Raw genomic sequence first — 27,967 nt, 5'->3', positions numbered from 1 at the left:
CTGTGATCCCGGGACGGGCCTGTGAGCGGCAGCAAAGTGCCGTAAAGCGTCCAAACTGCCGGAAATCCAAACGAAGAAGATGTGTTCTCCTTCCTGTTTCCGTCAACACACGTGTGTGTACGTGTGGTTGGAGAACAGCAGAAAATTTTCACAGAACCCGTCAGAACCTGGTGAACCGTTCTTCGACAGTCTCTCCTCCGGTCCCGGGGTCCAGTCCGCCATGTTGGAACAGCTCGGTCTCATTGGGACTATCGGGGATGACGAGCAGAGCCCGGAGGAACCCGACAGCGAGTCCGACCAGGAGGTGAGTGTTCCCGGCGTGAGAGTGGCAGACTGACCGCTGAGAGATCCGGAGGGTTGGAAGCAGGAACTAAAACTGGATTAAGTGTCATTTCTCTGAATCTAGTTCTTCTTCACAGTACGTGTTAGTACCTTTATGTAAACGTACTACTGCCTGAGTGAAAGGGCTGCCGATTACATTTTAATGCGACCATCGACTCCTGTTTCAGGGACAAAAACAAAAGTCCCAGACACCCAGCATTAAAGTTTATTCCTCTAAATCTATGAAAACTTACAGGAAAATTTCTGCCAGTTTTCACATCTCTGTGTCCCCAGCAGTACTTGGTTAAAACATGAATGACTGTCTGTGGGTTTTTTAACATCCTGTTGGCCGTTTAGATAATATAAGTATTGTTTGTCACACGTCGTGATACATTGTTGATTCTGTCAACCTGTACAATACCACATTTTTAACTGATATCACCCATTACTGTCCATTTATAGCAGTGTTACTCAACCAAAGAGCAAAAATACCTTTGCAAGAGCCACAATCTAATGCAAGGCAACAGAGATAGGTTAAAGCTGGCAAAATAGGTGAGCAGGGGTAAAACAGGCAGAAAAATAGGCAAAAACTGGGTGAAAAGATGGCTCACAGGCAGTAATGGTAAAAAAGCAGCCAGAACATGAGAAAAAAATGAGTGAAAATAACTAAAATTGGTAAAAAGCAGCTAAAAGGAGGGTGAAATGAGTGAAAATAACTAAAATTGGCAAAAAGCAACAATGGGGGGGGGGGGTGATGGGAGAAAGTGAAATGTAATATCAAGAGGAACCTTAAATGGGAAAAAAGTAGCAAAAATGGAAAAAATGCAATTTGCGAAAAGCAGGATAAAAGAGGCAAAAACTAGTGAAAAAAGGCAAAAACGGGATTCAAATGGCAAAAAGGTTAAAAAAAAAAGGGTGAAAAATTGCAAATAAGGGCAATGGAAATTTACAGACAAAAAAAATAAAAGTTGACAATTAAGTTTGATTTGATTAAAGTCTGATGTATAAGTGTGGGAAACAAACTGCAATAGCTAATTCTGAGGTCGAAGTTTCCATTTTTATGGTTTTCCAGGGGAATAATATTTCAAATTTAGACATAAAAGAGCCACAAATCCTCACAAAAGAGCCACATGTTGTGTATCACTGATTTATAGCATTGGAAAGTGACTGCTTTTGTCATAGGACGGGAGAGAAAAGGATCCATCTACAAAGTTTTGTCAATTCAATAATCTTTTTAAGTTTCAGGGTCCCGGGGCCTACCCCACCTGTGATTTGGGGGGTGGGGGGGTGCAGAGGGGGTAGGGTACACACTGGACTCTTATTAGGCTCCTCAACTTCTGCAGTTTTCAACAAATTGAAGCAATAAACCGTTCTTCAGCTCATAACCTACAATCAGGCAGGAACACTCATCATACATTTAACCATTTAATTGCAAAATAGATTATTTAAACTTGCCGGAGAAGGCTCTGCTCTAAACCATGGGTTGGTCAAGCAGCATGCTTCAACTTTTCAGGGGGTGTCTGGCTAGAAACGCTTATATTAAGAGGTACATAAATGAGAATGTGCATTGATACAGAAATTATTTAGAAGAATTTATCAACAGCTGCATGAATCTGAATATGAAGGTGCAACAAGCTTTAGTCTATGAAGGAGGAGGCTGGGGTGGAGGAGGTGGAGCTTTAGTCTATAGGGGAGGAGGCTGGAGTGGAGGAGGTGGAGCTTTAGTCTATAGAGGAGGAGGCTGAGGAGGTGGAGCTTTAGTCTATAGAGGAGGAGGCTGGAGTGGAGGAGGTGGAGCTTTAGTCTATAGAGGAGGAGGCTGGAGTGGAGGAGGTGGAGCTTTAGTCTATAGAGGAGGAGGGCTGGAGTGGAGGAGGTGGAGCTTTAGTCTATAGAGGAGGAGGCTGGGGTGGAGGAGGTGAAGCTTTAGTCTATGAAGGAGGAGGCTGGGGTGGAGGAGGTGGAGCTTTAGTTTATATAGGAGGAGGCTGAGGAGGTGGAGCTTTAGTCTATAAAGGAGGAGGCTGGGGTGGAGGAGGTGAAGCTTTAGTCTATAAAGGAGGAGGCTGGGGTGGAGGAGGTGGAGCTTTAGTCTATAAAGGAGGAGGCTGAGGAGGTGAAGCTTTAGTCTATAAAGGAGGAGGCTGGGGTGGAGGAGGTGAAGCTTTAGTCTATAAAGGAGGAGGCTGGGGTGGAGGAGGTGAAGCTTTAGTCTATGAAGGAGGAGGCTGGGGTGGAGGAGGTGGAGCTTTAGTCTATAGAGGAGGAGGCTGGGGTGGAGGAGGTGGAGCTTTAGTCTATAAAGGAGGAGGCTGAGGAGGTGGAGCTTTAGTCTATAAAGGAGGAGGCTGGGGTGGAGGAGGTGAAGCTTTAGTCTATAAAGGAGGAGGCTGGGGTGGAGGAGGTGAAGCTTTAGTCTATGAAGGAGGAGGCTGGGATGGAGGAGGTGGAGCTTTAGTCTATAGAGGAGGAGGCTGGAGTGGAGGAGGTGGAGCTTTAGTCTATAGAGGAGGAGGCTGAGGAGGTGGAGCTTTAGTCTATAGAGGAGGAGGCTGGGGTGGAGGAGGTGGAGCTTTAGTCTATAGAGGAGGAGGCTGGGGTGGAGGAGGTGGAGCTTTAGTCTATAGAGGAGGAGGCTGGGGTGGAGGAGGTGAAGCTTTAGTCTATAAAGGAGGAGGCTGGGGTGGAGGAGGTGAAGCTTTAGTCTATAAAGGAGGAGGCTGGGGTGGAGGAGGTGAAGCTTTAGTCTATGAAGGAGGAGGCTGGGGTGGAGGAGGTGGAGCTTTAGTTTATATAGGAGGAGGCTGAGGAGGTGGAGCTTTAGTCTATAAAGGAGGAGGCTGGGGTGGAGGAGGTGAAGCTTTAGTCTATAAAGGAGGAGGCTGGGGTGGAGGAGGTGGAGCTTTAGTCTATAAAGGAGGAGGCTGAGGAGGTGGAGCTTTAGTCTATAAAGGAGGAGGCTGGGGTGGAGGAGGTGAAGCTTTAGTCTATAAAGGAGGAGGCTGGGGTGGAGGAGGTGAAGCTTTAGTCTATGAAGGAGGAGGCTGGGATGGAGGAGGTGGAGCTTTAGTCTATAGAGGAGGAGGCTGGAGTGGAGGAGGTGGAGCTTTAGTCTATAGAGGAGGAGGCTGAGGAGGTGAAGCTTTAGTCTATAGAGGAGGAGGCTGGGGTGGAGGAGGTGGAGCTTTAGTCTATAAATGAGGAGGCTGGGGTGGAGGAGCTGTCATTGGCTATAGGCTGACCACAGCTGGGGGTATGAACTAGGGCTGGGCAATTAATCGAAAATTAGATCTAAGCAACATGGCCTGCAGCAATTTTCAAATCTCAGAAGGTGCAATATTTCTTTAACCTGAAATTTGAGTCAGAATACCAGTTTAAGACTTTTTTGCAGCAGAGATTACATTTCATGTAATCATTCTAGTAGTGTATTTTTAGAAAGATGTACCAAAAGAATCCTATTTTCTTCTTTTTTTAAATGTTTTTCTTGTGTAATATGGGAATTGTATAAAAATGATCATTCCCTTTAATACAGCAGTTCTCATCCAATTTTCAAAATGAGTAAAAAAAATCACCATTAGATATTTTTTGAAATTGTTCGGCTCTAGTTTAATCTAATACTGTGTTGTTTATCATTTAGAATGAATTATTGCTTGCTTTGTTGGAAAATACATGAAATGAGGAACTCAAGAAATAATTGCAATATTGGGTCAAAAAATCGCAATTAGATTAATTTGTCAAATCGTTCAGCCCTAGTATGAGCTAATGCAAAGCTTCATCAATATAAGAAAGAAATAGTTATTTATGCTCATATTTCAAATTTGATACCCATTGCTTTTTTGAAGGGGATTATCACTTTTATGTCATTTTAACTGAAACAAAAATACATAAAACACCTAACGGAGGACTCTGGTAAACACAGAAAAATTGACACTTGAATTGTGTATTGAATGAATGTATTAAACTGCTTTTTTGACAAATTTTAAGTTAAAAGAATATTGCAACTTCTGTGATTTAAAAATTGCAGCAGGCCATATTGCAGTTCAATCTAATTTGTAATGAATTGCCCAGCCCTGCCGTCCATGTGGCTGTTTTTGCACCTTAATCTGGTCAATATCATTAATCCCTTCAACCTTTATTTAATCTTAAGGCATCATTGTGGGCTTTTATTTTCAATATAAATTAAATAACAGAGACTTTACAGAACATTTTCAACAAAGTTTTATTGCTTAAAGGCTAATTATAGGACTTTACTTTTGGTTCATTTCAGCTTATCTTCACAGATGACTTCAGTTTCAAACACATGCTCTCTTATTAACACAGCACATCTGCTCTGCTAGCTACAGCTTTTCTTTTCCTGTGCCTCGTCTTATATCAGAATTATTTAGCTGTTCATTTCATGCATAACATAATTCACATTTTTAAGATGCTACTCAGCATTCATTGACGAGGCTTCAACAGCTGATCACTGCCAAAGAGGTTCGACCCCAAATTAGAGTGCAGAATAACATGAGTGGCATCAGCTGCAGAAAACTGTGACTGAAAAGGTTCATGTCTAAGGATCATCAGAAATATGAGGGCAGATCTACAGTCTGCTTCTATTAAATCTGTCCCGTAGATCCAGGGCAGGTAGAGGTGCTGCGGTAGGCTATAAGGTCTGATTACTTTGTTTGTTTCAGGACGAGCCGATCATTCTGAACAGGAAGAAGAAGCTTGGGGGTCGTGGTACGAAAGACTTCAACACTGACTTTGTGTTTGGAGAGAGAGACGGACTGAACGATGACGACGACTGGGTGATGGCCGACGTCATGAAACAGCTCAAGAACAAAGTAGGACATTTATTCAACCATGCAGCGAACATGCAGACATGCTTCAGGGTTTATAGATGATGGTTATTCAATCACATGTGATGATTATTTTAACTGTGCTGTGTTTACAGAGAACTGCGACCACTTTGGATCAAAAAATTGAGAAAATTAGGAAGAAGAGGAAAGCAGAGGTGAGTTTTAGCCTTTATCATCATCATCTTCAGGCTCTTCTTCATCATCTAAATGTGAGACTTTTCAGGAGAAATCAGCTGAGAAGGACGCTGCAGGAGGTTCTGATGAGAAGGACCAGGAGGAAGAAGGGGACGATGAAGAGGAAGAGGAGGATGTGAAACCTCCTGCAGGACAAGAGGTCGATGAAGATGAGGAGGAGGAAGAGGAAGAAGATGAATTTGACTCAGAAGACGAGGAGATTCTGACTAAATCAGGTCAGAAGAGCCCGGGCTTTTATTTTGGTTTCTTACATTTGAAAGAGAGGTTTGAATTTTTAGTTTTCTTGAACTGACAAACATTTAGAGATGAAACTTTCATTATTTAATCAGCCACAAAGCCCAGCTCAGCAAGTTTATTTAAATACAGTCAGTGCAAATAATTTTCAGTCCAAGTCTGAGTCCCGTCAGGACTCCTGGATCAGGACCCTGTTCCTCACAGATGCTCATAGGTTTGATTTCAGGCAGCAGTAGAGAACTGTTGTTTTCACAGCTGTGCAGATCTGACAACTTAGAGTTCCTCTGAGTCCTGAAAGCAGTGGAACAATAAGCAAAAAGCTCATAGAGAAACAGCAGCAGACTCTCATTAAAATCCTCCATGTAAAGTCTGGAGGGGCGGAGTCAGACGGCGTTCACGTTGGGGTCATGTCCACTTAGCGGTCCGGATTGGTTCAGTCCAGTTTGTCACAGTAAACCCTAAACTTTGACTCTCAAACAGCTCTTCATGTGGTTGCAATTTCTTTTAAACCAGTGGTTCTCAACTGGTCTGGCCTCAGGACCCAGGACTCAGGATCGTGACCCAGGTTTCCAAACAATTTTTAACAACACATTTTTCGTTAATTAAATATTTCGCAGGTTGGAGCACGATTTGACCAAAACAACCAATAATATAAAAAAAGTGATTAAACTGATGAATTTTATTCCCTCTGTCCCCATCATTATGTGTAAACTTTTGTTAATTTTCCAGGGAACTTGAGAAATTACTTCATTATCAAGGGAAAAGTTGCCATTTATTGCAGAGAAAATGAGATAAAGTAGTTGAAATATTGACCAAACATTTAAATTTACCCAATATCGGAGTAAAACGGGGTAAAATCAAAGGTACTGAGACGAGTCCAATGAGGACTTAAGGACTTTTGCCCCTGTTTTTATTTTTTAGACATCTAGTCGCAACCAGCTGAAAACTTTTCCGCAGCCCACTTTAGGGTCCCAACCCACCAGTTGAGAACCACTGTTTTAAACAACAGAAATGTGAAATAGAAAACTATTTGACAAACGGTAGCTAGCCACGGTGACTCACATTAAAGAGCTGTTCTGTAGAAAAGGCTCATGTATGACACTCGCTGAGCCCACAACCTTGATTATCTCAGTAGTAGATCAGAGTTTCCATTGAAAGCATGTTTATGACTGAACAAGGAAGAAAAGCGGTTAAAGAGGCTCAGCTAGACTCTTAGCTCAGTCCTAGACTCCTCTGGACTCTGGTCTCCCTTCATCTGTCTAGACCTGTAGGAGGAGGACCGCAGGACTGAGTCTTTTATTGTTTGAAGGCTTTATCTGAGAAAAAAAACTTCACCTATTCCACCCCTGCACTCTGAGTCCAGTGTGTTTTATTTGCATTCACAAATTCATAAAGGTGGCAGATTGTACTTCACAGTGAAAAAGCACCTAGGGCTGTAACGGACTAACGTTACTCCAGCTTTACTGACTCATCGCCGCTATTCTTCACTTCCTGTCTGACTTTTTCATGTCAGCGTGATCAGGAATAACTTTTATTTGTGACTCTGTCCTGATCAGACACGCTGAGAGACAAAGAGAGACGAGGGAAGAAGAGGAAGCCGGAGGAGGAGGTGAGGAGGAGGAGCTGCTGATGTCACAAGGTGATGATAGGTTGTTCTTGGTTTCCACGGTAACACCTGTGTCTTTTTTCAGGCTCCAGAGTCATTCTATGAGGATGCCTCACAGTTCGACGATAAGCTGACTTTTGATGACATGAACCTGTCCCGGCCCATCCTGAAGGTAAGAACGATCTACGAGTGTCTCCAGAGGTGAGCCGGCTCACGGGGCTTCTCTGAGAAGTCAGAAATGAATCAGGCATAACATTCAACCACTAAAACTCATTTTTCTCTTGTGAATCAGTAAATTGTAAAATTCATGGATAACAATAATAATTCTATTTAAGTATTAAAAATATCATCTGGGTTAAAGAGCTTCTACATATTGGTGTATTAACCATTGCAGAAACATAAAAATGATGTTGGTAATTACCAATGCTGTTAATTTAGGACAGCTGTGGCAGAAACCTGACTGTGGTTAGGGTTAAGGTGCTCTAATACATTTGTTAAGCACTATACAACCACCATATGAGATCATTCACGGATAAAAACACTCGACCCGTTATGGCTGAGGCAGCGGGAGTTTTTGACAGTATGATTTCCATACAGCAGGGGTGTCAAACTCAGTCACAGCAGAAGCCAGATTCTGAATTTAGGTGACCTGACAGAGGGTCAACATTTGAAATTTCAACAGTCATAAATTATGGAAGAAAAACCTGACAACTGATGATAAATGATCTTGAGATTAAAAAAGTCAAAATGATAAGTTTAGCAGCTCAAAATCTGAGATACAAAGTCAAACTTATTGGTTCAAGAGGTCAGAACACAAAATCATAAGACAGAATGATGTTTTAATGAGGCAAACGTATGAGATAAAATTGGAAATCAGAGTTCTTCAGGTCAAAATAGGAGATAAAATTTAAAATACTGAGTTTTAAAAGTCAAAATATGAGTTTAAATTTAAAATGGAAAATATTAATAGTCAAAATATTAGATAAAAAGTCAACTAAAGAGTTGACAAGGTCAAATTATAAGATAAAATTCAAGATAATGAGTTTAAATGGTCAAAATATGAGATAAAGGTCAAAATCATGAGTTTTAAAGGTCAAAATATAAGTTTAAATTTTAAAATTGTAAGTCTAAAAGGTCAAAATATGAGACAAAATAAAAAAAATTTAATTTAGGAGGCCAAGTATGAAATACAAGTCTGAATCATAAGTTTCAAAAGTGAAAACATGAGATAAATAGTTGAAATCATGAGTTTTATAGATGAAAATATAAGAATTCTAAATTTTGACTCTTAAAGGTCAAAATATGAAATTAAAGTCTGAATCATGAGTTTAAATGCTCAGAGTATATGTATATGAAATAAAGGGTACACAGATGGTGGAGTGGTTTAAGGCGCTACCCATGTACGCGGGCGGCCCGGGTTCGAATCTGGCCCGAGGCCCTTTACCACATGTCTTTCCCCACCTTTTTCCCTGTTTCCGAGTCTATCCACTGTCCTTCCTCTATTTAATAAAGGCATGAAAAGACCCAAAAATAAATCTTTAAAAAATATGAAATAAAAATACAAAATCATTAAGTTATTGTAAGATGTAAAATTGAAGATATGAAATGAAAACACAAGCTTTTTGTCTAATTATTTTTACACTTTTTTAAATCATCAAGGTTAAATTTACATTTTTATACTGGAACAAATCTGCAGACCTAATACTGGTGGGCCAGGTAGAACTGTACAAGGGGCCGGATTTGGCCCCCGGGCCTTGAGTTTGACACCCCTGCCATACAGTGTTTGGCTACAGGGTACCTTAACATGATAGATTATAAACCTTGATGTGGTTCAGTCCGGGTCCTCGTGGATCTCTGGTTTAGTTGTTGTGTTATAACCTCTGATGTTGTCTCTGTAGGCTATCACAGCTCTGGGCTTCAAACAGCCAACTCCCATCCAGAAGGCATGTGTTCCTGTCGGCCTGCTGGGCAGAGACCTGTGCGCCTGTGCTGCTACTGGGACAGGTGAGACTTACCTACCAGGACCAGTTCATCATGCTGGGACTGTTTCACTGTTCTGTTTAAGGACAGATAATGAAATGGTTCTTCTGATCTGTGCAGGAAAGACCGCCGCCTTCATGCTGCCAGTGTTGGAGCGTTTGGTTTATAAGCCCAGGACATCCCAGGTCACCCGGGTTCTGGTTCTGGTTCCCACCAGAGAGCTGGGGATTCAGGTTCACTCCGTGGCCCGTCAGCTCGCCCAGTTCACGTCCATCACCACCTGCCTGGCTGTCGGTACGACAGACTGATAATCAGCTGGTTCTTCAGAAGTTCATGTGTTTATTTTTATCTCGTTATTTAAAGTTCATCCTAGGCCACACTACACCAAACTCTGGTCCGTTTTCCTGGATAGTGTGAAAGCTCATCCAAATTCTGGTGCAGACCAAACAAGCAGACTCTGGTCTGCTTAAAAACAGGGGTCTCTGTTTGCCTCCAAATGAACTCCGGTGTGGTTTGTTTGAGGTATGAAAGCAAAGCGGACCGACTTGTGAACCAAAGTCAGGAAGGGGCCTAAATCATAATGATTTATGGATTTATATATGATTTAATACACTCAAATACATGTCGGTACCTTGCTCAGCGTCTGTGTAACCATTGCAACGTGCCATAGTCTCTCGCTCACATGTTGGCTCGCCTTTTTCTTCGCTGTCTGTCCATAATTCCACACAGCGAAAGCAAAGATACCAAGACAGCAAAAAAGACTGAAAGAGATGAAGTTCCAGTGTCATCTTGTCTGTCTCCTCTTCTTCTTCACTGCTCTTTATCGAGGAAGACAGCGCCACAAATGATAACGGCTTGATGTTACCCTGACAGTTTGGTCTGTTTGACCAGGTCCAATGTCAAAGCGGACCAAACCTCAGGAAAGAACAACAAGGATGCATCATGCAACATCATGATAGTATGTCCAGACACTCATTTATGCTATCTAACACCCACGTGGGCTCAGACACTCACACATGGCTTTAGGGAGGATTCAGGGCCGAGACTTAAGGGTGGAGATCAGGACCAGGCCTTAGTGGTTTAATCTCAAACCCACTGGTGACTCCATGCAAGCAAAGTTTTTGCACTGCTCCTTAACGCACCTGTCCCTCTGTCTCCAGGTGGGTTGGACCTGAAGTCTCAGGAGGTGGCGTTGAGGGCGGGGCCAGATGTCCTGATAGCTACACCTGGTCGTCTGATCGATCACCTTCACAACACACCGAGCTTTGAGCTGTCGCACATCGAGATCCTGATCCTGGACGAAGCCGACAGGTAAACACTGACAACTGTAGTCAAGGTGATGCAACTACAGTTAAATAATGAACTCACCTGGGAGATAGCAACTCACCTGATTGGTTCTTTCTTTGTCCACGTGTCTGTCAGAATGTTGGATGAGTACTTTGAGGAACAGATGAAGGAGATCATCAGGCTGTGCTCCTACAACAGACAGACCATGCTGTTCTCTGCCACCATGACAGAGGAGGTACTGAACACCTGAGCACACCTGAACACACCTGATGACATCTGAGCACACCTGCAGACAACTGAACACACCTGAGCACACCTGTACACAACTGAACACACCTGAGCACACCTGAACATTCCTGAGCACACCTGAACACAACTGATAACACCTGAGTACACCTGAACACATCTGAACACATCTGAACACACCAGAACACACCTAAGGACACCAAAACACACCTGAGCACACCCGAACACATCTGAACATTCCTGATCACACCTGAGCCCAGCAGAACACACCAGAGTGCAACTGAGCACACCTGAGCAATCTGAGCCCACCAGAGCACAACCTGAGTACACCTGAACACACCTGAACAAACCTGATGGATGGCAGCTGAAATCACTTCATAGTTGACTTAAAGCTGTAGGTTAAAATACATCAGTGGGTAGATCTATTAGCCACAGTGGAAGGTAGACAGTAAATGTGATTTCACTGTCATGTGACTTCTGTCTCCAGGTGAAGGACCTGGCGGCCGTGTCGTTGAAGCAGCCAATTAGAATCTTTGTGAACAGCAACACTGACGTCGCTCCATTTCTACGACAAGAGTTCGTCAGAATCCGACAGAACCGAGAAGGAGACAGAGAGGCCGTGGTGGCTGGTAAGTTCTGACCATCCCTCAGCGATACATACTACTGAAGAACCTGCTCTAATGTATAAGGTTCTACTGAAGAACCTGTTCTTCTAGTGTGTAAGGTTCATTTCTTCTGTTCTACTACTGTAAAAGGTTCTACTGTAGACCCTGTTCTACTACTGTATAGGGTTCTACTATAGACACTGTTCTACTACTGTCTAGGGTTCTACTATAGGCCCTGTTCTACTACTGTATAGGGTTCTACTGTAGACCCTGTTCTACTACTGTCTAGGGTTCTACTATAGACCCTGTTCTACTACTGTATAGGGTTCTACTATAGACTCTGTTCTACTACTGTATAGGGTTCTACTATAGACCCTGTTCTACTACTGTATAGGGTTCTACTGTAGACCCTGTTCTACTACTGTATAGGGTTCTACTATAGACTCTGTTCTACTACTGTATAGGGTTCTACTATAGACTCTGTTCTACTACTGTATAGGGTTCTACTGTAGACCCTGTTCTACTACTGTAAAAGGTTCTACTATAGACCCTGTTCTACTACTGTATAGGGTTCTACTGTAGACTCTGTTCTACTACTGTATAGGGTTCTACTATAGACTCTGTACTACTACTGTATAGGGTTCTACTGTAGACTCTGTTCTACTACTGTATAGGGTTCTACTGTAGACCCTGTTCTACTACTGTATAGGGTTCTACTATAGACCCTGTTCTACTACTGTCTAGGGTTCTACTATAGACTCTGTTCTACTACTGTATAGGGTTCTACTGTAGACCCTGTTCTACTACTGTAAAAGGTTCTACTATAGACCCTGTTTTACTACTGTAAAAGGTTCTACTATAGACCCTGTTCTACTACTGTGTAGGGTTCTACTGTAGACTCTGTTTTACTACTGTATAGGGTTCTAGTATAGAACCTGTCCTTCTACTGTATAGGGTTCTACTGTAGACCCTGTTTTACTACTGTAAAAGGTTCTACTATAGACCCTGTTCTACTACTGTATAGGGTTCTACTGTAGACCCTGTTTTACTACTGTAAAAGGTTCTACTATAGACCCTGTTCTACTACTGTATAGGGTTCTACTGTAGACCCTGTTCTACTACTGTATAGGGTTCTACTGTAGACCCTGTTTTACTACTGTAAAAGGTTCTAATATAGAACCTGTTCTGTTACTACTGTTGTCTGTTCGTACTGACAGCGAGTTTGTTCCGTGTCGTAGCTCTGCTGACTCGGACGTTCCAGGATCATGTGATGTGCTTCACTCAGACCAGGAAACAGGCTCACAGACTCCACATCCTTCTTGGGCTAATGGGATTAAAGGTTGGAGAACTGCATGGAGAACTGAGCCAGAACCAGAGACTGGAGAACCTCAGGTAAGGAAGCACAGAACCAGAGTGCCTGTTCACATTGTACATCAGCGATGTGTTCTGGGTGTTTAGATACCAGGTAGGAATCTGTTTGGCAGAACTGGAGGGAACCATGTCATCTTCTAACATTCATAAAACATTCTATCTTTTCCCTTATGTGGTCCATCTTGACACCAATAAAACATTACATCCTAGCTTTAAAAGATACCATCCTTTAAGGCTTTTAAAACGTTCCATCCTTGCCTTTTGCATACAGTCCAGTCAAGGTGCCTTAGTACCCCCAACATTTGTAATCTAATCAGTATATCAGTGTTTCCTTTTTAAGAATGTTTATGACAACAGGAGGGAGAAAAGCTGTTAAAGAGGCGCCGTTAGCCTCTTAGCTGGTGGCTAATTCTCTTCATTCATTCTTACCAGCACATAGAGATACCAGTCCACAGTCAGAGAGCCTCAGAGAGGACGTCTGGTAGAATAAGAGGAGGCAGAGAGAGTTCCGATATCAGATCAGCACTGAAGGCGGATTGATGCAGAGTTTGAACTAAAGTGAAGTCAGCTGGTATCTGAATGGATCATTTATGCAGAACAAACGTGCACTAACCTCCTCTGGTTCTCCTCGTTCTTTTGTTCTGCAGACGTTTCAAAGACGAACAGATCGATATTTTAGTGGCGACAGACGTGGCAGCCAGAGGTTTGGACATAGACGGGGTAAAAACGGTGAGTGTTGATGTCAGACAGGAACACTGTTAGTTCCACATCGTCTCTTTAACATACTCCAGAGGTTTTATTCATTTGCTTTGCAAATTTTCTGTGAAAGTTTAAAATGTCTCCCTGTTTTCTCTCTGTAGGTCATAAACTTCACCATGCCATCCACTATAAAACACTACGTCCACCGTGTCGGCAGGACGGCGAGGGCAGGCCGATCAGGGAGGTCTGTGTCGCTGGTTGGAGAGTCTGAGAGGAAGATCCTGAAGGAGGTGGTGAAGTCTGCAAAGAGCAGCGTGAAGGCTCGAGTCCTGCCTCCAGGTACGCTCACCTGAGAGGGAGTCCAGCCCCTAAGCTCTTTGCACTCTCAGGCTGTTGTCCAATAGAGAAAAATTGAAGTCCTAAACCCCCGATATTTTAAATTTCTTGAAACTCATACAGACTGAGTACATAGCTCAACAACACTAGACAGAAATAGCTAAAAGTAAGGACAGAGTTTGGTGCTTTTTTTGACAGCATGCAGCTAGACCTCAGTTTTTGTTAACTGGAATTCCAGTATTTTGTGCCTATGATGGGTATTTCTTTACTGGGTTATCAGGATGGTTTGATTCTGGTATCGAGAAGATTCAGTTTTTACTAGAATCATACTAAAGACAACCCTAGTGTCTGACCAATCAGCCAGAATCTTCCTCCAGCACAGAAGAGGACTGAGTGGAGATGTCAGACATGTTCCTGAGCCAGTGTGTAGATTCAGGATAGAGGGCTCAGCAACAGAAAGTGCCTGTTCACATTGTACATCAGCGATGTGTTCTGGGTGTTTAGATACCAGGTAGGAATCTGTTTGGCAGAACTGGAGGGAACCATGTCATCTTCTAACATTCATAAAACATTCTATCTTTTCCCTTATGTGGTCCATCTTGACACCAATAAAACATTACATCCTAGCTTTAAAAGATACCATCCTTTAAGGCTTTTAAAACGTTCCATCCTTGCCTTTTGCATACAGTCCAGTCAAGGTGCCTTAGTACCCCCAACATTTGTAATCTAATCAGTATATCAGTGTTTCCTTTTTAAGAATGTTTATGACAACAGGAGGGAGAAAAGCTGTTAAAGAGGCGCCGTTAGCCTCTTAGCTGGTGGCTAATTCTCTTCATTCATTCTTACCAGCACATAGAGATACCAGTCCACAGTCAGAGAGCCTCAGAGAGGACGTCTGGTAGAATAAGAGGAGGCAGAGAGAGTTCCGATATCAGATCAGCACTGAAGGCGGATTGATGCAGAGTTTGAACTAAAGTGAAGTCAGCTGGTATCTGAATGGATCATTTCTCCTCGCTAAAAGCCCTTTATTTTAACCTCCGCCTGCTTTGTTTTCGCTGCTGTCTCTTTAACTCCCCCCGCTCCACGGACTTGCTTTCCTCCGATTGGCCGATTTTCCGGAGGCTGGCCGGCGACAGGACTCAATGTTTTGTGTCCGCCCCCTCCAATGTGGCTATATTTCTAGGCTAGTACTTGTAAACTTTGAATGAACTGGTCCGAATGAGTAAATTATGGCGAATTTTTATATGTGTTAGACCCAGAGTCTGACCCTGATAGTTTGGAGAGAGAGGGGGAATAAAACCAGCAGCAGCGCAGGACGTATCTTTTTGGTAAGTGTAACTACTGTTTTGCTAAATGCTGAATGCTAAAAAGCCTTGTGGGGGCGGTCTGTTCTGCTTTGCCGGCAGCACGGGCGGGCCACGAACCAGTCAATGCAGCTAGACCTCAGTTTTTGTTAACCGGAATTCCAGTATTTTGTGCCTATGATGGGTATTTCTTTACTGGGTTATCAGGATGGTTTGATTCTGGTATCGAGAAGATTCAATTTTTACTAGAATCATACTAAAGACAACCCTAGTGTCTGACCAATCAGCCAGAATCTTCCTCCAGCACAGAAGAGGACTGAGTGGAGATGTCAGACATGTTCCTGAGCCAGTGTGTAGATTCAGGATAGAGGGCTCAGCAACAGAAATGGCAGAAACTGTTGTTGGTTTTCTGAACCTTGATGTCCAGACTACAGTGTTCCAACGACCACTACCAGGAGACGCTCATCTACTTCTTGGACTGCTGCTGCTTTCCTTTTGCACCCATTTCCACCCTTGTTTCCAGGTCTCTGAAGCTCTACTAAACATTGTGCTCTTCCTTGTTAATGTACACTCAGCCCTGACATAAACCCCTGTTCGTACCAGGGTTGTCAGCATTAATGCACTCATTGTTGTTAATTAGGGTCAGTATTAGTGGATTAAATCTAGAGCAGTAAATCTCCTGGTTTATTGTCCTTTCTTTGGTTAGTCCATGCCAGCGTCTCCCTGCAGCAGTCCACCTCTGCTTCTTAATGTCTCATTTACCTTTAAAGTGGGGGTATTATGCCTTTTTTCAAGGCTTTCCACCATCTCTCTGATACCCACATAGTAGCTTCACATGGTTTACAGCTCAAAACACTCATGTTTCTCACACCGGCGTCCTGAAAAGCCCTTATTTTAACCTCCGTCTGAAACGCTTTGTTTTCGCTGCTGTCTCTTTAACTCCCCCTGCTCCACTGACTTGCTTTCCTCCGATTGGCCGATTTTCTGGAGGCTGGCCAGCGACAGGACTCAATGTTTTGTGTCCGCCCCCTCCGATGTGACTGTATTACTAGGCTAGTACTTGTAAACTTTGAATGAACCGGTCCGAATGAGTAAATTATGGCAAATTTTGATATGTGTTAGACCCAGAGTCTGACCCTGATAGTTTGGAGAGAGAGGGGGAAGAAAACCAGCAGCAGCGCAGGACGTATCTGTTTGGTAAGTGTTTACCTACTGTGTTGCTAAATGCTGAAAGGCCTTGTGGGGGCAGTCTGTTCTGCTTTGCTGGCAGCACGGGGGGACCACGAACCAGTCAGGAGATCCTATTGTGATGACCTCATCAGTTTGTTCCATCGAAATCTCGTCTCGGGAGAACACTGGGAGAATCTCAGAGAGATTTTCAACGAACCGTTTTCATCAGTTTACACGCTAATTCCAAGATTACTGCTGCATATGTTTATCTTGTGGTTTGAAAATTTGCATACGTGAAGTATGGACACCCAACATTGTGACTTGATATTTATGTTTTAAAACCCGGAAAAGTATAATACCCCCTCTTTAAAAACTCAGAGGTCAGAGGTCATCACACATTCACATACCTTTCTACTGTTCCCTCATTTCCTTTAAGGTCCAGGACTAGTTCCTTTTCTGTGGTTAAGTTCATGTTGAGTTCTCATCTGGAAGGGTTTAACTACAGTGTGTGTACAGTGATCAGAAATGATGTTTATGTACGAAAGGCTAAAAGGAGAAAAACCTCTGCCCTCAACCAAATTCTCCTACCTGAGGGTAAAACTCTCTCTGCTTAGAGGTGATCCTGAAGTTCAGAGATCTGATCACCAAACTGGAGAAAGACGTTGAAGCAGTGATGAGGCTGGAGAAGGAGGAGAGAGAGCTGGCTGCTTCTGAGGCTAAGGTACACCTGAGTACACCTGAGCATACCTGAGTGCACCTGAACACACCTGAGTGCACCTGAACACACCTGAACATGCCTGATTACACCTAAACAGACCTGAGCAAACCTAAACAAACCTGAGCACACCTGATTATACCTGAACATATCTGAGCACACTTGAGCACACATTAAAACCTGAGCAAACCTAAAACAAACCTGAGCACACCTGATTATACCTGAACACACCTAAACAAACCTGAGCACACCTGATTATACCTGAACACACCTAAACAAACCTGAGCACACCTAAACACACCTGAGTGCACCTAAACAAACCTGAGCACACCTGATTATACCTGAACACACCTAAACAACCTGAACACACCTAAACAAACCTGAGCACACCTAAACACACCTGAGTGCACCTAAACAAACCTGAGCACACCTGATTATACCTGAACACACCTAAACAACCTGAGCACACCTAAACAAACCTGAGCACACCTAAACACACCTGAGTGCACCTAAACAAACCTGAGCACACCTGATTATACCTGAACACACCTAAACAAACCTGAGCACACCTGATTATACCTGAACACACCTAAACAAACCTGAGCACACCTGATTATACCTGAACACACCTAAACAAACCTGAGCACACCTAAACACACCTGAGTGCACCTAAACAGACCTGAGCAAACCTAAACAAACCTGAGCACACCTGATTATACCTGAACATATCTGAGCACACTTGAGCACACATTAAAACCTGAGCACACCTAAACAAACCTGAGCACACCTGATTATACCTGAACACACCTAAACACACCTGAGCACACCTAAACACACCTGAGCACACCTAAACAAACCTGAGCACACCTGATTATACCTGAACACACCTAAACAAACCTGGGCACACCTGATTATACCTGAACACACCTAAACAAACCTGAGCACACCTGATTATACCTGAACACACCTAAACAAACCTGAACACACCTAAACAAACCTGAGCACACCTGATTATACCTGAACACACCTAAACAAACCTGAGCACACCTGATTATACCTGAACACACCTAAACAAACCTGAGCACACCTGATTATACCTGAACACACCTAAACAAACCTGAGCACACCTAAACACACCTGAGTGCACCTTAACAAACCTGAGCACACCTGATTATACCTGAACACACCTAAACAAACCTGAGCACACCTGATTATACCTGAACACACCTAAACAAACCTGAGCACACCTGATTATACCTGAACACACCTAAACAAACCTGAGCACACCTGATTATACCTGAACACACCTAAACAAACCTGAGCACACCTGATTATACCTGAACATATCTGAGCACACTTGAGCACACATTAAAACCTGAGCAAACCTAAAACAAACCTGAGCACACCTGAGTACACCTGAACAAACCTGAACATGCCTGATTACACCTAAACAGACCTGAGCACACCTAAACAAAACTGAGCACACCTGATTACACCTGATTGCACCTAAACAAACCCAAGCACACCTAAACAAACCTGAACAAACCTGAACACACCTGAACACACCTAAACAAACCTGAACACACCTAAACAAACCTGAACACACCTAAACAAACCTGAGCACACCTAAACAAACCTGAGCACACCTGAGTACACCTGAGCACAGAGACATGGACCTGTACACATGAGGACAGAATTTTTAGCCCTTTATGAAAATGTCTCCGGTTTAAACATATTTCTTAACTGCTTTTAAACAAAGCAAAGAATTTTAACACAGCCGTTCCAAACATCCTGGTTTTAGTCAGGATTCTGAAATTATTTTACTTTGAACACAGAAATGAAAATATTGCACAAAAAACAAAAACTACCAGGGTCTAAATTATTACCCCCTGGTGCTGATAGTCGGTAGTGTCTCCTTGTTGTTAGGTAACAGCCTGCAGTTGTTTGTTGTAGTTTTAATCTCTGACTCATCTCCTGAGGAATGCCAGCCCATTCTTCTTTGGTGAATCTCTCCAGCTCCTCCAGATCTGATGGTCTTCCAGCATGGATCTTGGTCTTCAGTTCACCCCACAGATTCTCCCTGGGATTTAAGTCCGGGCTTTGAGCAGGCCACTCAGTAACGCTCACTTTGGTCTCTGAAGGAAGTTCTTCACCAGGAGCCGTGTATGAGCTCAGTAATAGGTCTGTTCTAAAGGGGGCTAATAATTTTGACCCTGGTCATTTTTGCCTTTTCTGAAAAAGTTCTGTTGTTGTGAGCAAATAACAAGAATTTATGCCTTCAGAAGGTAACTAGTATGTTCAGAAATGCTATGTTGAAAATTCATTGCTCTGTTAAAAAGGCACTTGGGGGAATCTTGAAAAAACTTAAAATTTCACCGGGTGGCTAAATAATTTTGTCCTTAGCTGTACCTGTAGCACAAAAACAACATTATAATCTCCACGTGTTCTAAGCTGGTCTAACCTCAGGACCCAGGACACTACTGAAGGAGAAATCATGACCCCGATCCTGATGTTTTCATTTATCACCAGAGTTTATTTAATGAGAACATAGAAGAAGGTAGAACACATGACGGAACAAAGAGAGAGTAAATAACACTGCCCTCCAACAGGCTCACATCACCCACTGATCTGAACCCACAGGTTGATAACCACTGCTTTCTAACTAGGGATGGCACGACTACCTGTTTTCACGATTAAATGTGGCATTAAACTTTACGGTTAGTTAATCGTAACGTTTCCTAAATACCGTCAATTTCCAGGAAAGATTATACCGGGACCCATATTGGTACGTCAGCGCAACTCACGCGGAACAAAAACGAAGTTACACAACTGCCTCGTGCTGCTTCATGCAGTTGCAGGCAGAGGCGTGTCACAGTCCCAAACAAACTACAGCGTGGAAGAGGAAGAGATGTTCCCTCCGAATAAACGGTTTAAAGTCAGCCGTGTGGGATTTTTTGGATACAGAAAAATGACCAGGGTGTCATTGTGGAAGATGGCGGCCTAAATGTAAAACATGCCACAGAAAAGTTGCTGTGAAATCAGGCAATGCTTCAGCACCTGCAGGATAACCACCCGGCATTGTACGCCAAAGTAAAGGTAAATAGTAACTGGGTTAAGTCATGTCAATGTTGGGTCCATAAGGACCCGGGTTCTGTGTTTTTGAAATACCTGAAATCAATAACATTTTAGCTTATTGATACTGCTATCATGTCTCACGGGCACTGTGACATCACGTCATTTTAAGATAAAACTGGTGTAAAAACATACATCAGTTCTTTCAAGGGGAACATAAACTAGAAGTTTCATGCATCACATCAAACAAGAATGTACCTTAAACTGTCGGCTTGAGGAAAAAAGACGCTGCCTGTGAGGCAGGCCGGCTCTCGTATCCCTCGCTTCAGCTGTTTCAGGACAGTTCTCTTCTTCAGCTGCTTCAGGACAGTTTTCTTCTTCAGCTGTTTCAGGACAGTTCTCTTCTTCAGCTGCTTCAGGACAGTTTTCTTCTTCAGCTGCTTCAGGACAGTTTTCTTCTTCAGCTGCTTCAGGACAGTTCTCTTCTTCACCTGCTCAGATAAATGCTGATAAATGCTCCAAAACTCTGAGACAGTCCTGTTTGTTAACAATATTAATCCAGTGTAGAAATCTGAGGTGGAACAGTAGAATTGAAGTTAATTAGCGAACTTTAAAGCTGAAGACGGAAAATATGATGTGTTCAGGTAACCTCAGTAAATTAGACAACTGTAGTCTATATGTTATGATGTGTTCAAATGGCAACTAAAAATGGGAATATTTAGTTTTTGATGAGAAACTTTAATAAATACAGTTGTGAATATGAACAATGTGTTTATATTTGGGGAATATAAAATAGATGTGACTGACTGAATTATAGCTTTTTAACTAAAACACTACTCAGCTAAGACCACTTGAGTGGTCCATCCAAATGGGATTATTGTCATTTTCTTGTAATTATGAGTTACGTTACATTGTTGGTATATTATTTTATTATGAGAGCATCCTAGGATGGAAATAAATTAAAATACAAGACATATAATAAGTGTTGATGTGATTTTACTTATTCATGGTAGTGTGAAATTAATTAATGCATAAATAATCGTAAAATCGCAATTATTTCTCTGACAATAATAGCACCAAGAAAATCTGTAATTGTGACATCCCTCTTTCTAACATGCTGGTTTTCTTAAAGAGTTTGAAGTTTATGCTGATCTGTGACATTTGCTTGTGTTTTTTTCAGTTTCTCATCACTAAACTGTCTGCACTCTTCCTCTGTGTGTTTGTAGTTGAGTGTAGCTCAGAAGCGTCTGGATGGATCGGCCTCCTCGTCTACGGCTCAGAGAGTTTGGTTTCAGACTCAGCAGGAGAGGAAACAGAGCCGCAGTGAGTCCTGATGTCTGTTACTAAACTACAGCCTGGTTTATGCTTCAGTCTGGTCTGACTCTATCCTCTGAGCCTGTTAGTAGACTGTATAGTTCACTCATTAACGGCCAAACTAGACCAGCCTCACCCACTGATTTATACTTCCTCAGCTGTTAATATAATCAGTGATAACCCATCAGGAAAGACCAGTACACAGGTTGATGGTGTCTGTGTTATTTCTGCACTAAAGAGCCTTATGTTTTATGTCTGTCCTCTGTGACTGTAGGAATAAAAGTCAGCAGGTGATTGAAGCCGTCTTTGCCTGTTAAATATTTCAAAGGAATTATCATCAGCTATAGTCAGCTGATAGAATAAGCAGCTCCAACAGAATCTGCTCACTTTCAGTCACCTTTCCTGGTACAGGTAATCCAGCATGAATCCTGCAGACAGCGGTCAGGTGGAGTGTTTCATGGCGTTTGGTGCTCAGCCATGCTGGCCGCTGAGTTGGAGCTACAGCAAACATTCAGAAGTCTAAACCAACTCTGCAGTTTTGGTACTCCATCTTCCTCCACACACTGTTTTTAACTCTTCCTCCTCTTCATCAGTGTCCAAGGCTCTGCAGGAGTTTGATCTGGCTCTGAGAGGGAAGAAGAAGAGAGAAAAGTTCCTGAAGGAGGGCAAGAAGAAGAAGGAACTGTCGGTAAGGACTCAACCAATCAATCAATAATCAGTTTAAGCAACAGTGCTCATGAAAACGCCCTCAGGTGAACAGATCTTAACTCAGTGGTGGGCAACTGGAGACTCACTCTGACTGTGACGTCACATGACCGTCCTATGGAGACTCACTCTGACTGTGACGTCACATGACCGTCCTCTGGAGACTCACTCTGACTGTGACGTCACATGACCGTCCTCTGGAGACTCACTCTGACTGTGACGTAACATGACCGTCCTCTGGAGACTCACTCTGACTGTGACGTCACATGACCGTCCTATGGAGACTCACTCTGACTGTGACGTCACATGACCGTCCTCTGGAGACTCACTCTGACTGTGACGTCACATGACCGTCCTCTGGAGACTCACTCTGACTGTGACGTCACATGACCGTCCTCTGGAGACTCACTCTGACTGTGACGTCACATGACCGTCCTCTGGAGACTCACTCTGACTGTGACGTAACATGACCGTCCTCTGGAGACTCACTCTGACTGTGACGTCACATGACATCCTCTGGAGACTCACTCTGACTGTGACGTAACATGACCGTCCTCTGGAGACTCACTCTGACTGTGACGTCACATGACCGTCCTATGGAGACTCACTCTGACTGTGACGTCACATGACCGTCCTCTGGAGACTCACTCTGACTGTGACGTCACATGACCGTCCTCTGGAGACTCACTCTGACTGTGACGTCACATGACCGTCCTCTGGAGACTCACTCTGACTGTGACGTAACATGACCGTCCTCTGGAGACTCACTCTGACTGTGACGTCACATGACCGTCCTCTGGAGACTCACTCTGACTGTGACGTCACATGACCGTCCTCTGGAGACTCACTCTGACTGTGACGTCACATGACCGTCCTCTGGAGACTCACTCTGACTGTGACGTAACATGACCGTCCTCTGGAGACTCACTCTGACTGTGACGTCACATGACATCCTCTGGAGACTCACTCTGACTGTGACGTAACATGACCGTCCTCTGGAGACTCACTCTGACTGTGACGTCACATGACCGTCCTCTGGAGACTCACTCTGACTGTGACGTCACATGACCGTCCTCTGTAGCCAAAATAGTTTTTTTTTTTCAAATAGTGACACTTATTTTACACTGTAGTTGTTGTAGTTGGGTTATCACATTTCTTCTTCCTCTGTTATATAACCAGAGTTTGATAATAGCTTTTGGATTACTGCCACCTTCTGATGGTAGTGCTATATTACAACTGGTCACCATTTTTTAAATTAGAAGCTGCATGAAATTTTAGCCTTCTTAATTATAAAAGTAACTGCTCATTCTCTGTCATTGCAGTCACTGATCAGAGTTTGTTGAAATCAGAGTGACTGCTCTTGTTTGATTAGATGATCTTTGTCTGTCCGTCAGTCTGAGGAGCGCGCTCAGTTCGAGATTCTGAAGGCTCAGATGTTCGCTGAGCGGGCTGCCAAAAGAGAGAGACGACCGAAGAGAGCAAGAGCAATAGTGGAGGACGAGGCGCCAAGCACAGGTCAGACTAAGAACATCTATGCTCCATATATAAGAGTAGTCTAATGAAAATGCTAGACTGAATGAGGGTTTATTAGGCTTTTTCCATATGACCTAATGATAATAGAACATTATAAACTGTCTCATGTACATGTTAGACTTAGTAGAACCTCAACAATAATAGAACATGATAAACTGTCTCATGTACATGTTAGACTCAGTAGAACCTTAACAAGAATAGAACATGATAAACTGTCTCATGTACATGTTAGACTTAGTAGAACCTCAATGACAATAGAACATGATAAACTGTCTCATATACATGTTAGACTTAGTAGAACCTTAATGATAATAGAACATGATAAACTGTCTCATATACATGTTAGACTTAGTAGAACCTCAATGATAATAGAACATGATAAACTGTCTCATATACATGTTCGACTTAGTAGAACCTCAATGACAATAGAACATGATAAACTGTCTCATATACATGTTAGACTTAGTAGAACCTCAATGACAATAGAACATGATAAACTGTCTCATATACATGTTAGACTTAGTAGAACCTCAATGACAATAGAACGTGATAAACTGTCTCATATACATGTTAGACTTAGTAGAACCTCAATGACAATAGAACATGATAAACTGTCTCATATACATGTTAGACTTAGTAGAACCTCAATGACAATAGAACGTGATAAACTGTCTCATATACATGTTAGACTTAGTAGAACCTCAATGACAATAGAACATGATAAACTGTCTCATATACATGTTAGACTTAGTAGAACCTCAATGACAACAGAACGTGATAAACTGTCTCATATACATGTTAGACTTAGTAGAACCTCAATGACAATAGAACATGATAAACTGTCTCATATACATGTTCGACTTAGTAGAACCTTAATGATAATAGAACGTGATAAACTGTCTCATATACATGTTAGACTTAGTAGAATCTTATGATAATAGAACATGATAAACTGTCTCATATACATGTTAGACTTAGTAGAACCTCAATGACAATAGAACATGATAAACTGTCTCATATACATGTTAGACTTAGTAGAACCTTAATGATAATAGAACGTGATAAACTGTCTCATATACATGTTAGACTTAGTAGAACCTTAATGATAATAGAACATGATAAACTGTCTCATATACATGTTAGACTTAGTAGAACCTTAATGATAATAGAACATGATAAACTGTCTCATATACATGTTAGACTTAGTAGAACCTTAATGATAATAGAACGTGATAAACTGTCTCATATACATGTTAGACTTAGTAGAACCTTAATGATAATAGAACATGATAAACTGTCTCATATACATGTTAGACTTAGTAGAACCTCAATGATAATAGAACATGATAAACTGTCTCATATACATGTTAGACTTAGTAGAACCTCAATGATAATAGAACATGATAAACTGTCTCATATACATGTTAGACTTAGTAGAACCTTAATGATAATAGAACATGATAAACTGTCTCATATACATGTTAGACTTAGTAGAACCTCAATGATAATAGAACATGATAAACTGTCTCATATACATGTTAGACTTAGTAGAACCTTAATGATAATAGAACATGATAAACTGTCTCATATACATGTTAGACTTAGTAGAACCTCAATGATAATAGAACATGATAAACTGTCTCATATACATGTTAGACTTAGTAGAACCTTAATGATAATAGAACATGATAAACTGTCTCATATACATGTTAGACTTAGTAGAACCTTAATGATAATAGAACGTGATAAACTGTCTCATATACATGTTAGACTTAGTAGAACGTCAATGACAATAGAACATGATAAACTGTCTCATATACATGTTAGACTTAGTAGAACGTCAATGACAATAGAACATGATAAACTGTCTCATATACATGTCAGACTTAGTAGAACCTCAATGACAATAGAACATGATAAACTGTCTCATATACATGTTAGACTTAGTAGAACCTTAATGATAATAGAACATGATAAACTGTCTCATATACATGTTAGACTTAGTAGAACCTTAATGATAATAGAACATGATAAACTGTCTCATATACATGTTAGACTTAGTAGAACCTTAATGATAATAGAACATGATAAACTGTCTCATATACATGTTAGACTTAGTAGAACCTCAATGATAATAGAACATGATAAACTGTCTCATATACATGTTAGACTTAGTAGAACCTTAATGATAATAGAACATGATAAACTGTCTCATATACATGTTAGACTTAGTAGAACCTTAATGATAATAGAACATGATAAACTGTCTCATATACATGTTAGACTTAGTAGAACCTCAATGATAATAGAACATGATAAACTGTCTCATATACATGTTAGACTTAGTAGAACCTCAATGATAATAGAACATGATAAACTGTCACAGACTTAGTAGAACCTCAATGACAATAGAACATGATAAACTGTCACAGACTTAGTAGAACCTTAATGACAATAGAACATGATAAACTGTCACAGACTTAGTAGAACCTTAATGACAATAGAACATGATAAACTGTCACAGACTTAGTAGAACCTCAATGATAATAGAACATGATAAACTGTCTCATATACATGTTAGACTTAGTAGAACCTCAATGATAATAGAACATGATAAACTGTCACAGACTTAGTAGAACCTCAATGACAATAGAACATGATAAACTGTCACAGACTTAGTAGAACCTCAATGATAATAGAACATGATAAACTGTCTCATATACATGTTAGACTTAGTAGAACCTCAATGATAATAGAACATGATAAACTGTCTCAGACTTAGTAGAACCTTAACGATAATAGAACATGATAAACGGTCTCAGACTTAGTAGAACCTCAATGATAATAGAACGTGATAAACTGTCACAGACTTAGTAGAAACTTAATGATAATAGAACATGATAAACTGTCTCATATACATGTTAGACTTAGTAGAACCTCAATGATAATAGAACATGATAAACTGTCTCAGACTTAGTAGAACCTTAACGATAATAGAACATGATAAACGGTCTCAGACTTAGTAGAACCTCAATGATAATAGAACGTGATAAACTGTCACAGACTTAGTAGAAACTTAATGATAAAAGAACATGACAAACGGTCTCATATACATGTTAGACTTAGTAGAACCTTAACGATAATAGAACATGATAAACGGTCTCAGACTTAGTAGAACCTTAACGATAATAGAACATGATAAACGGTCTAACTGAGGCGTTTCTCTCTGCAGCAGCCAAACAGAAATCAGGAAAAGGAGGAAAGAAGTCGATGTTTGATAAAGAACTGACCAACACCAGCAACAAGGCGCTCAAACAGTACCGAGCAGGGTGAGACTCTCTGTCCGTATTTATTTCCATGTTTCTGCTCTTTTATCTGTTGACATGCCTCATTTCATCTCTCTGTCCGTCTCCATGGTTACAGACCGTCTTTTGTTGACAGAAAACGTCTGGGTTTGGACAGGAAGCGTCCAGGTAACTCCAGGTGAGTTTGACTTTACTGTATAAAGTGAAAAAGATTTTTAAAAAATCAAAATAAAGATGTTAAAATAAAGATGTCAGAGGATAAACCACAGAGGCTCTGTTCTCTTTCAGATTCAAGAAGAAGAAGAAGTGAGAGCCAAGATGGCCGCCTGGAAAAGCAGTTTCCTCCTTGAATTTCCCACATCATTGTCATGTTCACATTGTAAATGTTTTTTTGGATTCTATCTTTCAGACATTTAAATAAAGTTATCTGTGTTTGAAAACATCTCTGCCTCCTCTGTGCATAGGTGACATGAGTTTAGTTTACTGTAGAGTCAGAGAGGTAAGGTGTGAAAGGATTTCTGTAACATCCCAATATTCTTTTTTCTTCTACCTCCTGAGACCCAGGCTGTGTTTGTATTGCCTTTTTAAGTTTCTCCCACTCATTGAGGATAAGTATAACACCTAAGCCGGGTCTTTAAACAGGGAGTAGTTTTGACCAAAATATGGCTTCTGCATATGAGGGCAACAGGCATACAACATTTTTTTACATATTTATTTTTTCTCCAAATTTCAGAGCAATTTCCACTTTTTTAATTGAATCAAATTCCCAGAAATTGACAAATAAATTCCAAGGAAAACATCCCCAAACAATATCCATACATCCTAACAAAATTCCAAGAAATTTTGGGAAAATTAAGAAGGAAATTCATGACCTAAATTTCCAGGCAATTTTCCCAAACTTTAAAAATTCTCCTGAAATCATCAAAATAATAAAACATTTCAAAGTGTCCCCAAGAAGATTTTAGAAATTTTTAGGCAAATTCCCTGAAACTTTAAAGCAAATTCCACTAAAAATTTCAAAGCGAATTCCCAGAATATTTACAAATAAATTCAATTTAAGTTCCGCGGAAAATTCCCCCCAACAATCTCCCAAACAAACAAAGTCCCCCAAAAATTCCAGGAAAGTTT

General features: G+C 41.5%; 1 protein-coding gene across 1 annotated transcript; it reads left to right on the top strand.

Annotated features, from left to right (window-relative positions):
* Positions 1 to 73: 73 nt before the first annotated feature.
* On the top strand, positions 74 to 27,273 carry ddx27 (DEAD (Asp-Glu-Ala-Asp) box polypeptide 27). The gene is made up of 21 exons (XM_041780503.1): positions 74 to 304; positions 4,998 to 5,147; positions 5,258 to 5,317; positions 5,386 to 5,572; positions 7,148 to 7,200; positions 7,283 to 7,369; positions 9,096 to 9,201; positions 9,298 to 9,471; positions 10,338 to 10,488; positions 10,600 to 10,699; positions 11,198 to 11,339; positions 12,554 to 12,707; positions 13,334 to 13,415; positions 13,547 to 13,724; positions 16,810 to 16,916; positions 21,209 to 21,305; positions 21,890 to 21,984; positions 23,396 to 23,516; positions 26,767 to 26,863; positions 26,958 to 27,017; positions 27,128 to 27,273. Exons 1-21 carry the CDS (start codon positions 80 to 82, stop codon positions 27,147 to 27,149), a joined length of 2,448 nt encoding a protein of 815 aa, XP_041636437.1. The 5' UTR covers positions 74 to 79; the 3' UTR covers positions 27,150 to 27,273.
* The last annotated feature ends 694 nt before the right edge of the window (positions 27,274 to 27,967 follow it).

This window comes from Cheilinus undulatus, linkage group 3, assembly GCF_018320785.1.
Source record: "Cheilinus undulatus linkage group 3, ASM1832078v1, whole genome shotgun sequence".
Classification (NCBI taxonomy): domain Eukaryota; kingdom Metazoa; phylum Chordata; class Actinopteri; order Labriformes; family Labridae; genus Cheilinus; species Cheilinus undulatus.
This window is presented reverse-complemented; position numbering and strand designations above follow the sequence as displayed.

What these genes read in the sequence shown, in the direction of transcription:
- ddx27 (XM_041780503.1), top strand. Translation starts at nt 80, where the DNA reads ATGTGTTCTCCTTCCTGTTTCCGTCAACACACGTGTGTGTACGTGTGG. An exon ending in CTGCCACCATGACAGAGGAG is followed by an intron (nt 10,700 to 11,197) that starts GTACTGAACACC and finishes TTCTGTCTCCAG; the next exon opens with GTGAAGGACCTGGCGGCCGT. An exon ending in GGCTCGAGTCCTGCCTCCAG is followed by an intron (nt 13,725 to 16,809) that starts GTACGCTCACCT and finishes CTCTCTGCTTAG; the next exon opens with AGGTGATCCTGAAGTTCAGA.